General features: G+C 40.9%; 1 protein-coding gene across 1 annotated transcript in view; it reads right to left on the bottom strand.

Annotated features, from left to right (window-relative positions):
* Positions 1 to 10,051: 10,051 nt before the first annotated feature.
* LOC148163168 (uncharacterized) overlaps positions 10,052 to 13,086 on the bottom strand; it is a 39,837-nt gene continuing 36,802 nt past the window's right edge. The window contains exon 4 of the mRNA XM_088027137.1: positions 10,052 to 10,286. Coding sequence (XP_087883263.1) covers positions 10,225 to 10,286 — 62 coding nt within the window. The 3' untranslated portion in view covers positions 10,052 to 10,224. The remainder of the gene's footprint in view (positions 10,287 to 13,086) is intronic.

The following is a 13,086-nucleotide window of genomic DNA, read 5'->3' as shown; positions in this document are numbered from 1 at the left end:
TTTAAAAACAATGCAAAATTTAAAAACATTTGTTTAGAAATAGGCAAACAGATTAAATACATATGGAAACTTGGCATAAAATAGAAATTACAGTATAAATCAGTGGGAAAAAATGGAAAAGCTTAATAAATGGTGCTGGAACAATTAGCCACTTATACAAAAAAGTAAAATAAATTAGCTCCTTACCTTATACCAGATAAAAATAAATTCAGAGTGGATTAAAAAATGTTAAAAGTAAAAAGTAACACGGAAAATTGTTAGAAGAAAAAACAGTTTTATGACATCAGAATAGGGAAAGATTTTCTAAACAAGACTCAAAAGTACAAAGAGAAAAAAAAAGCATTTGACTATATTAAAATTGAAAAATATCTGCCAGACCATATTAATATCATAATATACTATAGAAAATACCAAAGGATACCTACAAACTGAAGATGTCTGCAACTCAACACAACTAAAGGATTAATAGGTTACCCAGCAAAAGAGTAATACACCAAGTATCTATAAATTCTGAAAAACCATTTTTAAAAACCACAATTCTTAAGCAAAGGTGAACCAGAAATTCATCAGAGAGAATTCTGGATGGTTAATAAACATGAAAAAAATGTTCAACCTCACCAGTAATTGGGGTAATGAAAATTAAAACAAGGAGATACAATTAGGAGTAGAAAAATAATTTAATAGTAGACCTTATATTTTAGAACAGTTTCAGATTTACAGAAAATTTGAGAAAATATTGTTTCCATATACCTCATGCCCAGGTTCCCTGAATGTTCATATCTTATATTAGTGTGGTACATTTGTTACAATTAATGTACGGATATTGACACATCATTATTAAAGTCCACAGTTTGGGCGCCTGGGTGGCTCAGTTGGTTAAGCGACTGCCTTCGGCTCAGGTCATGATCCTGGAGTCCCGGGATCGAGTTCTGCATCGGGCTCCCTGCTTGGCAGGGAGTCTGCTTCTCCCTCTGACCCTCTTCCCTCTCGGGCTCTCTATCTCTCATTCTCTCTCTCTCAAATAAATAAAATCTTAAAAAAAAAATAAAGTCCACAGTTTATCCCAGTTTCCTTAGTTTACTTACTGTCATTTTTATATTCCAGGATCCCATTTGGGGTACTACTTTACATTTAGCCATCAGATATGCTCCTTAGGCTCCTCTTGGCTATGACAGTTTCTCAGATTGTCCTTGGTTTTGATGACCTTGACAGGTTTGAGGAGTACTGGATAAGTATATTGTAAGATACCCTTCTAGGAGTTTTGTTTTAGTTTTTGTCTGTTTGTTTGTTTTTTGTAACTAGACTGGGGCAATAGGATTTTGGGAGGAAGAACATAGGGTTAAAGTGCCATTTTTATCACATCATATCAAGATGATTTATGACTGTTAATGACCTTGATCATCTGGGTGAAGAGCAGAAAAATTTTAAGATTTTAAAATTTTAAGTGTAATAAGGACACAAGGAAAGGAAATGAGAACTTTCATACACTGCTGGTGCTTATGGAAGTATAAAGTGACAAAACAAAAAACAAAAAAAAATAAAAAAAAAAACCCTCACTTTGGGTAGAAATTTGGCAGTATCTGGTGAAGTTGGAAGTGTCTATACTCTTGTTTTTTTTTTTAGATTTTATTTATTTATTTGAGAGAGAAAGGGAGAAAGTGAGGGAGAGAGAGCACGGAGTGAGAGAAAGAAGCAGACTCCCAGCTGAGCAGAGAGCCCAACACGGACTTGATATGAGGCTTGATCCCAGGACCCTGAGATCATGACCTGAGCTGAAGGCAGATGCTTAAGTGACTGAGCCACCCAGACACCCCAGGAAGTGCCTATACTCTTGAACTAGCAATTCCACTTCTAGATTTGAAAACTTCTCACTCACATATATAAGCATGCAATGACATGTTTATTACAATTTTATGTGTAATACTGAAAAACTAGAAAGTGGGAATCCTTGAAGACCCTGAATCCATTGGTACCTTAAGCCTGACCAGCTCCCATGCAACCAAGAGCTCTTCAGTTACATGACCAAATAATATTCCATGTTAAGCCTGCTTGAGATGATTTTTCTGTCATTTGTAACCTTACTGAGTTCTAATTGATACACCAAGATATTAACGTCAAGTTCATCTAAATCCACACCCAGTTTTTTTTCCTAAAGGAAAAATCAACATGTTTTTTTTTAAGATTTTATTTATTTATTTGACAGAGAGAGAGAGCAGGAACACAAGCAGGGGGAGTGGGAGAGGGAGGAGCAGGCTTCCCGCAGAGCAGGGAGCCCAAAGCAGGGCTCGATCCCAGGACCCTGGGATCATGACCTGAGCCGAAGGCAGACGCTTAACCGACTGAGCCACCCAGGCACCCCGGAAAAGTCAACATCTATTAAGCAAAGCCTAAAAGCCTAGACTCTAGACCTCAGAGGATAATTAAGCCACAGTGGCCACATCTCTAAGGTTTATAGTATACAAACTATTCTAGGTATTCTTGATCAAAGCACAAAATCAATAAACAAAATAAACATAGTACATGAAATCAATGAAAAGAATTTCATAAAGTGATGTCTTAACAAAGTTTCACATTCACATAAATCAGCTCAAGATGAAGTTTCTTTTTTTAATCTTAAAATAGGAAATATTTCAAATATACAGGAAATAGATGCCATATATCCATCACCCAGAGAACACATTCAACATTTCCCTATATTTGTTCATATTTCTTAGAAAGACACAAGGCATTATACGTAACACTGTAGTCTCATTAACCATCCTTTTTCCTTCTCCTTCCCCATAGTAACCGCTGTTCTAAAGTTGGAGCGTATCATCCCATGCTTGTTTTTACACTTTTACTACATATATGAATATCATTGTTTGGATTTGCATTTTCCTATTACTAGTGAGGTTGAACACTTTTTCGGTTATTTATTGGCCATTCAAGTTCCTCTTCTGTTTATTTCCTTTCGTCACTTTTTCGTTTGGGTTGTTTGCCTTTTGTTAGTCTTTTATATATCCTGGATACAAATCCATTGTTGTTTATATGTGTGGCAAATATCTCCTCCCTATCAATTGCTTGTCTTTGCCTTGGCTTATGGTGTTAGTCATACAGAACCCCCAAGGACAGTTGAAAGAAATGGTTATTTCTGAGTTAATGGTGAGAATATGGGTGTTTGGTTGTTGTTATTCTTTGTACTTTTCTGTATTTTAAAAACCTTTCAAACTATAAAAGAATTTCTAAGGAAAAATGGGAAGAAAAGTAATAGTGATGCATGCTTTTATTCTTCCTTCTGCTTTTCTATAATTTCCAAAGTTCTTGTAATAAGCAAATCTATAATGGGAGGGAAACCACCAAGTCATTTTTTGTTCTGAAGTTTTGTTTTAGCAAACTTAATGCTAACATTGGGGGGTAGTTAGTGCCACTTTAGACTCTACACAGCTATCTTAAGCATTTTTATATATATTCTTATGAATATAGTCCCTTCTACCAAACATCTACAACTAAATAGGTGATGGAAAAGCCCATATTGTCCTAAAAATAACCCCCACTCAGATAAGTGGCTTAAATCCCTCTCATGAGCTTGGAATCATGCAGACATGAGTCACGGACAAGATGTCAGTAGTATTGTTTCCTTAATTTCAAAGGAATAGAATATATATGTGCATGCATGTGTGTGTATTCTGATATCCTGAATTGTGGTTACTGCTCAGAGACAATGGACACATTCAAAATTAGTAGAAATGAGGTATTTACTGAGATTAGCGTGGGTTCCTCTTTTGATCTGTTTTATCATTCATTGCATTGATATTAGCAGTTGGGTAATAGCAGGTGTGAGTGGGTAAAATGACTGTAAATCACAGTCACATGGGGGAAGTTAGAAAAATTGTGTGTAGCATGGAAACCTTTTTTACTTTTGTAGCTATCTAAGCAAGCAAAGCTTGAGTTTCCAAATCTAGTGACAGATTTATTTTAATGTAATTGAATGATCGGAGTTTTCCACTGTCAGAAACTTTTATCCACTTCATTACTTAGAGGATTAGAAGAAAATATGAGCTGGTGTTTTATGGAGCTTTCTCTTCCCAGGGACCCAGAGAGCGAACAACTGGGAACATATGACCCTGAATATTATCTGTTTCCGCTGCATCTGACTGAGCACAGTATATACTAGAATCACTGCCAAAAGTTTCAAGTCTGCCTCTCACCTCTATTGGCTCAGAATGATTGGGTTCTAGAGCTGAAATCACTGAAATCACTGAATCCCTCTCATTTTACAGGTGAAAAAACTGGGGCATAATTTTAGCAGGAAGTAATAAAATTACACTTACGAATACACTACGACCCAGCAATTCCACTCTTGAGAGCTACCAAGGAGAGGCCTGAGGAGACATTCAAAGATGTTCATTGCAGCATTGTTTGTAACAGAGGAAGGAGGGAAGGAGGGAGGGAGGGAGGGAGGGAGGGAGGGAAGGAAGGAAGGAAGGAAGGAAGGAAGGAAGGAAGGAAGGAAGGAAGGAAGGAAGGAAGGAAGGAAGGAAGGACGGATGGACGAATTAGTAGGAAAATGGCTAATAAACCTAAAATAGTCATACCATGAAGCATTATGCAGTAGATAAAAGGATTGAGCTAGATCTAACCGGATAGAGGTAAAAAACAGAGTGACTCAAAGGGCCAAGTTGCAAAAACCTCCGAAAAATGTATTTATGTAAAAATCCATTTAGCAATACTATTTTTATAGGGGTACAAAATACGTGATATGTGATATGATACTGATTCTAAAAATCTTCTAGAATGTTTAGAACTCTGCCATTCAATACAGTAGCTAGTAATTTAAATTAAGTAAAATAGCCCCAGCCACATTTCAAGGGTTCAGTAGCCGCATTTGGCTGGTGCCTTCTGTATTGGACTGCACGGATATATACAATTTCCATAAGTGCAGAAATTCTACTGGACAATGCTGGTCTAAAAATAATGCATGCTGGGGCGCCTGGGTGGCTCAGTCAGTTAAGCGTCTGCCTTCGGCTCAGGTCATGATCCCAGGGTCCTGGGATCGAGTCCCGCATCGGGCTCCCTGCTCAGCGGGGAGCCTGCTTCTCCCTCTGCCTGCCGGTCCCCCTGCTTGTGCGTGCTCTCTCTCTCTGACAAATAAATAAAATCTTTTTAAAAAATAAAAAAATAAAAAAAAATACATGCCAAATTCATAAGTTCCATAGCTGGGTAGTGGTACAACCAAAACATGTCAAAAGACCACTACTGAAAGGTTCTTGGCATGAAGGCTCCTTTGGATCATTCATGAATGGATGAATGGATGGACAGATGGATGGATTCATTCATTCATTCATAATAATTTAATTACACATATTAAGCCCTGGGTTAAGCCATTGGGAAACAAAGTTCAACTGGATGCCACCTGAGCCCCGGAGGACTAGACAAGTGTCAGTCATCAGCTTTCCACTGAATGCCTCTTCTGTGACAGACCCTGCATGAAGCCTAGGGTCAGTGGCGAACAAGACAAAGTACCTGTTCTCCTCATGGAACTCATAATCCACAGCAGAGTTCTCAACACTATGGACATTTTGACGGGTAATTCTTTGTCGTGGGAGCTGTCCCCTGTATTATAGGATTTCTAATAGCATCCCTGGCCTCTGCTTACTAAAGACTAGCAGTACTGACCCTCCAGGGTGAAAACCAGAAATGTCCTCAGACATTGCCAAATGTCCCCTGGGGAACAAAACTGCCCCCATTGAGCAACAGAGAAAGAGACACATTGATCAAATTATAACAAGTATTTAAATGTAGTAAGTGTGCTGACTGCTGTGCTGGGAACATGTGGGGGTGCTTTGAAAGTCTTTATTAGGAGCCTGACCTAATCTTTAAGGGCTAGATGAGGAGTGCTTCCCTGCGATGTGACAATGTTGTCTGTTCTGTTAGCCAAACATGGACAGAACTTGCCTGCAGGGGACACAGTTCTGAATAAATAAGTCCATGTCAATGGTCTGGGGCAAAGGAAGTCAGATGTTCAAGTCCACAGATGTCAGGTTTCTCTAGGAGAGGTGAGGTAAGCTGGGTTTTGATGCATAATTATCCATTTGAGTACCTACTATCTAAAGCTCACTCAACTGGCCCAGCGTGGGCAGATGGCCATGAATTTAAGACTAAACCAGCTGGTTAAAAAAAAAAAAAAAAAAAAAAAATGGAGACCAGCTACAGGTCCTGTCTTCTTCATCAGAGATCTGGAGGTCATAAGTAACAAAGCAAAATGAGAATCAGGATTTACATTTCTCCTCGGTCCTAGAATTTGGACAAAATCTCCCTCTGCTCTACTCCATTACAACAAAAATAAATCCTAGTAAAGAGAAATGGAAGGGACTTGTTAGATCACCAAGTACCTCCCTCCCCAGGGGCCATGGTAGTTGGGAGTCCTCCGTTGGAAGATGTAGTCAGGTCTTTAACTGTTCCTTTCCTTAATGAGGCCAAAAGGGACTCCTTGGAGCTAAGACATCTATTTTAATATTTGGGGAATTGTGTTTACTTTAACTTCTTCATTTTAGAAATGGAGAAAACAGTGGGCCTGGACTGTGAGACAGGGGGCTTGGCAATCACTTACCCTACCCGTTCACATTTGATAGATGAGAAAACTAAAGGTCTAGAGGGGGAGCGCCTCGCTCAAAGTTACATAGATATTCATTGCAGTCATTCTCCAATTGCTCTCTTTTGTTTTTAAAGATTTTATTTATTTGAGAGAGAGAGCACACGCAGGGGGAGCAGTAGAGGGAGAAGCAGGCTCCCCGCTGAGCAGGGAGCCCGATGTGGGGCTCGATCCCAGGACCCTAGGATCGTGACCCTAATCGAAGGCAGATGTTTAATGGACTGAGCCACCCAGACGTCCCCATTCTCCAATCTCTTGATCTCCTTTTTTCCTTACATTCAGAAACAACTAAAGAATATTTTACACTATAATATGTAATTAATATATAAAATAGATAATAATATGTATAGTCTTTTGTTATTCTCAAATATAGGGAAATACATATTTGTTATGTAGGTATATAAATATATTATATATAAATTCAAAAGTGATACAGGTAAATGCAAAGTGGGTGCCGGATCCCAAAACGGAAAAATGATATTAATGGAAAAACCAGTGAAGTCTGAATAAAGTCCGCAGTTTAATAGTAGTAATGTGCCAACATAGGTTTCTTAGTTCTGATACATGTTCCATGGTCATGCAAGACGTTAACAAGAGTGGAAACAGGGTAAGGATTATAAGAAAACTCTGTGCTATTTTGCATGTCTTCTGTAAATCTTAAATCATTCCCAAATAATATTGCTACGTAAAAAGTAATAAACTAATAAACAGGGGCACGTGGCTGACTCTTGATCTCAGCTCAGGTCCTGATCTCAGGGTTGTGAGTTTAAGCCCTGTGTTGAGCTCCGTGCTGCGCATGGAGCTTACTTAAAAAAAAAAAATTAAACAATAAATAAATAAATACAAAAAAGGGGGCCTTGTAATTCTGCCCCTAAATTCTAACCACTTTTAATAGTTCAATGCCTTTCCAGGCATTTTCTTTTATGTTTATTCAAACACACACAGTTTTTTTAAAATATTCTATCTCTGGGGCGCCTGGGTGGCTCAGTCGGTTAAACATCTGCCTCCGGCTCAGGTCATGGTCCCGGGGTCCTGGGATCGAGCCCCGCATCGGGCTCCCTGCTCCGCGGGGAGCCTGCCTCTCCCTCTGCCTGGCGCTCTCCCTGCTTGTGCTCTTTCTCTCTCTGTGTCAAATAAATAAATAAAATCTTAAAAAAAAAATTAAAATAGCCTCTCTCATTAAACCTTTCAAACAATCACATGAAATTGGCATTACAGTCAAATGAGCAAACATTGGCTCAGGGTCACTGGTAGGTGTCTGGGACTAGATCCACAGGAGACCACCTAACTCTGAACTCCATGTTGTCCCCGGAGTCCACAAGGCTGTGCCCCGCACAAGAGCACTCAGCTCCGGAGGAGAGTCCGGGCCTCCTCTGTGCTTCCAGGTCACACGCTCTGACAAGGGCCGCAGCTGGTGGGAGGGTGGGGACTCCTTTCCTTGGCACTGAGGCTCCAGAGGGACCAGCACCAACCCTCCTCTCTCTTTCTCTCCTATGCCAACAGGATGGTGATGCTGGTCATGGCCACATCGCTGCAGAAATAGTGAGTGTGATTTGGGATGTGGTTTGCGTTGCCCGTGAAGGATGGGAAAACAGGTGTATTCTGAAACCTCAGGAAACACACGGGCAGAGCATTTCATAATTCGTTATAGCAAGCCCGTCGCCTGCCAATGATGGCACAGATTTGGGGTCCTCTCATGTTAACCAATAGCAGGATTCAAAACACAAAATATGTTCAGCTCTCTTCCCCAAAGCAACACGCTTCACTTGCCAGGAATGGAATTTTCACACATTTAAGGTCAAAGTGAAATTTCTGGGAGGGATCTCAGTGAATCATAAAGCTAGTCACCACGTGCAGCGGCTCTGAATAGGAGGAAACTGCAACAACAATATGCTGAGTTTTTCAAACACTGGCCTGTGGGCAGCTCAGGATCCTGAGCCCTGGGTGACCTTCCTAACAGAAAAATCACCTTGGGTTAAATTAGCAAAGCCGCGTTCTGAATAATTCACCGGCAAAACAAACTGTGTTGCCCCTTAGAAAGGAGGAAATGACACTGGGTAGTCGCCTAACTCTGGGCCAAGGCCAGCATGAGCCCTTTAACGTGCTCTCACTCACTCCTCACTCCTGTGAGGGATGTCCTGTCAACGTGCCCGGGCCACAGGTGAGGAGACAGAGCCCAACGAGGAGAGGTACCTTACCTAAATGTCATACAACTACAAAGCACCTGACAGAAGATTCTAATCCAGATGTGTTTGACTCTGAAACAGATGTTTTTTAAATGTCTCAAAGTCACTTTGCAAAACAAACTATATATATTTTAATCTCTTAAACTTGAAAAAAAAATCACTCCTATAGCATATGCTATCCCCACACTGTGGTTTATATTCTGAGACCAGATGGTAAAATAAAAACCAACAGTCCTTTCCAGCACTCACTCAAGTTCTGGTCATACTCTTCTACACTCAAGGCAGAGCTAAATACATTTGATGTGGTACCCAAGGAGCAGATTCCACATTTCAAGCTCAGTATGTGTTTCCATTGGACCTGACTTTCGCTAAGGTTTGCCCCATTTTCTCTTTAGTAAATAATTGTAAGACCAACTAACATTTATTTATGAAGTTGTCTTTCCTAACACCTTATGATAAAAACTTTCAAACATATACATGAGTTGAAAGGATTTCACAGGGAACACTCATATACCCACCAGCTAGATTCTACCATTAACATTTTACTATAAATTTTTAAATTGTTTTTAATAGGTGCCAAGAACTCTGCATGCATTATCTCACTTAATCCATGAAAAACTCTCTGAAGCTCCTATTGCTAATCCTGTTTAATGGAGGAGGAAATTAAGGCTCAAAAGTTAAAGTGAGGGGTACCTGGGTGGCTCAGTTGGTTAAGCATCTGCCTTGGGCCCAGGTCATGATCCCAGGCTCCTGGGATCGAGCCCCACATTGGGCTCCTTGCTCAGCAGGGAGCCTGCTTCTCCCTCTCCCACTCTCCCTGCTTGTGTTCCCTCTCTCGCTGTGTCTCTCTCTGTCAAATAAATGAATAAAATCTTTAAAAAAAAAAGTTAAAGTGGCAGACAAGTTTGTCTACAAAACCACTACTCTAGTTATACTCACAAAGATGGAGGCCAACCTGAGCTGAATTTAATGGAATTTTATTAGCTCAGTTAATGTTGGAAATTTGTTTTCTGAAACAGAGAAGGAGTTTCCAGATGTAAAACTCAACAAAAGGAGTCTATATGCTGAACAGAAGGGATTTGTTCTTTTGTATTTCATAGTTGGGGTATTGATTTTTTTTTTTATTAAAAAAAAATGTAAAGCAGAGATAGAGACCCAAAGATGTTCACTACAGTGTTATTTAAAATGAGAAAATTTGGAAACAATCTAAATGCCCCAAATTAGAAAAACAGCTGACTATGGTATGCTCAAAAGACGGCATCTGATGCAAATGTTAAAACTTGTTTATTTGCCTAATAGAAATACTTGTCAATCCCGGGGCACCTGGGTGGCTCAGTTGGTTAAACATCTGCCTTCAGTTCCGGTCATGATCTCAGGGTCCTGGGACTGAGCCCCACATCGGGATCCTCACTCAGCGGGAGTCTGCTGGTCCCTCTGCCCCTCCCCCTGCTTGTGCATGCTCTCTCTCCCTGTAATAAATAAATAAAATCATTTTTAAAAAACAGAAAAAAATAGAAATATTTGTCAATCGAGCATGGGACATATGCACACAATCCAAATGTAATCATGATAGTCAGGAACGTAAAGGCTAAGATTGCATATCATTCTCTCTGGCCTAGGAAAGTAAGAGATTGAGTATCAGGATCAGAAAGGCATAGAACTCCAGGAGGAAAGGATTTGCAAAGGGCACTATCATCTGGGACACGTATTAGGTGCATTGAGCTCAGTCCTGAAAAGCCTAACGTAAGGTACCGCACAACAGAACAGCAGCATCCTTCATGGTGCACACATCTGCTGAGTGCTCATTAGATGCAGATACTGGAGACTCACTGGGGGAGAGAAAGGATTCCTTTCTCTGTGAGCACGGCAGGCCGTAGGGGAAGTAAGCATCTTACCCGTACTCTGGGTCACATCAAATGACTGGCTTAGGAAAGACTCTTCCATCTGTTAATACTCAGAGCAATGGTTCTCAAACAGGGGCAGTCTTCGCGACCCCTCACCCCCAGGGACGTTTGGCAAGATCTGCAGACACTTCTGCAGTGGGGGTGGGGGTGGTGCCACTGGCATCTATGGGCACAGGTCAGGGACACTGCCAACCACCTAAAAGGCACAGAACAGCCCCCCACCCCATGTCAGTAGTACTGATGATGAGAAACGACCCACAGAGACTCTCGGGATTCTCTCTTAGAAGTTACAGAGAATGAGAAACCTGGAGGGGGGGGAAGGGTGTCCCCAAGAAAGTGGCAGGTCCGTGGGCATGTGTGCTCAGGGAAAGAGGATGTGCCTGGGTGATTATGAAGGTGATAAGACAAACCTATGTCGAGAGACAGTCCCAAGTTACTGAGACTCCTACTCCAAAAGTTAATTTGTAAATTGCTTCTTGGGCATGTCTTGGGTCCCCTGCCTGCCTCCGTCCAGAAGGAGTCCATATGGTGAAATGAAAGGCTCTGGAGATGAAATCGGAAGATCTGGGTGAAACCCCAACTTTGTAATAGTGAAAGCCACCTTACTTTTCTGAGCCCCCATTTCCACTTTTGAGAACTGGGGATGGAAATGCTCCCCCTCCCACCACGGAGATGAGAGCAGGTGTTTGAACATGCCTGGCTCTCTGCAGAGGCTCAAAGGTGATACTTTTTCACTGTTTGTATGTTCACAATGTGTCATCATGAGAAAAGAGTGGTTTGTGCAACAGAACATACTGTATGCATCCAATCTTTGCTCAATTCTGAATATCTGCCAAGAAAACAGTCTAGAGGTAATTATATCAGATGGCTAACACAAATTGAGTGAGGAGACCAAAACAAAAGCAAAACAGAAATAAATATATTACCTTTGGAATTAGGTAGTAAATACATGTTATTTCAACTCTTGAAAGTTATTTTTGTCAAAAGATATTTTATGGGGAAAAAAGATATTTTATGATGTGAGGAAATACCTAGGATATAATTTATTTTTTTTAAGTTTAAGATTTATTTATTTGACAGAGAGAGAGTGCACAAAGTGGGCAGAGCAGCAAGCAGAGGGAGAGGGAGAAGCAGGCTCCCCACTGAGCAAAGAGCCTGACCTGGGACTTGATCCCAGGACTCCAGGATCATGACCTGAGCCGAAGGCAGACGCCTGACTGAGCCACCCAGGCGCCCCTAAGATACAATTTAAACAAGAACAAAAGCAAAGTAGAAATTGTAAAGAGCTGTGCTGTCCAGTACAGTAGCCACAAGCCCCATGTGGCTAGTCTGAATTGAGATATGCTACAGTGTAGAAAAAGAAAGATTTCAAAGACTCAAAGAAATTGTAAAGTATCTCATTAATAATTTTAGTAGTGAGGGGCACCTGGCTGGCTCAGTCAGGAGTGTGCAACTCTTGATCTCAGGGTCATGATTTCAAGCCCCACATGGGGTGGAAATTACTAAAAAAAAAATAAATAAACTGAAAAAAATAATTTTAATAGTGAGTACATGAGGAAACGATTATAGCTTGGGTCTACTGTGTGAAATAAAATATACTGTTAAAAGTAATTTTACCTGTGTTCATTTTTCTTTAACGAGTCTACCAAAACATTTAAAATGACACGTGTGGCTCACATTTGTGGTTCACATATTCCTTTTTGGTAGTGCTGATGTAAACAATATAAACTTGACTGTATGATGAAAAAAAATGCAGAGAGAAAAAAAAAAACAGAATGGAAAAATACCAAACTCATCGCTATGACTGAACCTAAATGGCAGGATTATGGGTGACTTTCTCAGCTTCCTTACACTTTTCTGTGTTTCCCTAATGTTCTATGGGGAGCACGGATCCCTGTGATAATCTGGAAAAGGGCAAAATGAGTTTAGATTCTCTCCTGTATTCCAGGGCAAAAACTGTTCTTTCTCAAAATGCATCGTGTTGGGACTGTTACTTTGTAGGTTGAAAAAGGATTTTCTAGCTGGCCGCCCTCTCCTTTGGTCCTGGGTAGAAGGGGAAGGTCTGACCATTCTGCTCCCCGCTCTCCCTAGGGGCAGGGCAATCTTCTCTGGGCCTTTCCCTCAAAAAGGGAACAGAGGGTGTGAAGAGGGTGAGGAGCGGTTCCCCGTGGATGCTCAGAACATCCCTGGGCAAGGAAATGAGTCATCCGGTGAGTCAGCCCCACCACCCTGCTTTCATTCTCGGTATTGTTCCATGTCGCTGCCCCTGTGTCTGTCACCCTTTCCCCTGAACCGCATGTGTGGCCTTGAGTTGGCCCAGGCAGCCCTGGCTGAGAAGGGCTCCTGGGTGCTGAGTATCTAAGGT

This window comes from Eumetopias jubatus, unplaced genomic scaffold (assembly GCF_037043125.1).
Source record: "Eumetopias jubatus isolate StellerSeaLion01/CBP00866 unplaced genomic scaffold, mEumJub1_p1.0 scaffold_10, whole genome shotgun sequence".
In the NCBI taxonomy this organism is placed as follows: Eukaryota; Metazoa; Chordata; class Mammalia; order Carnivora; family Otariidae; genus Eumetopias; species Eumetopias jubatus.
The sequence above is the reverse complement of the archived record's forward strand: the minus strand, read 5'-3'. Positions and strand labels throughout refer to the sequence as shown.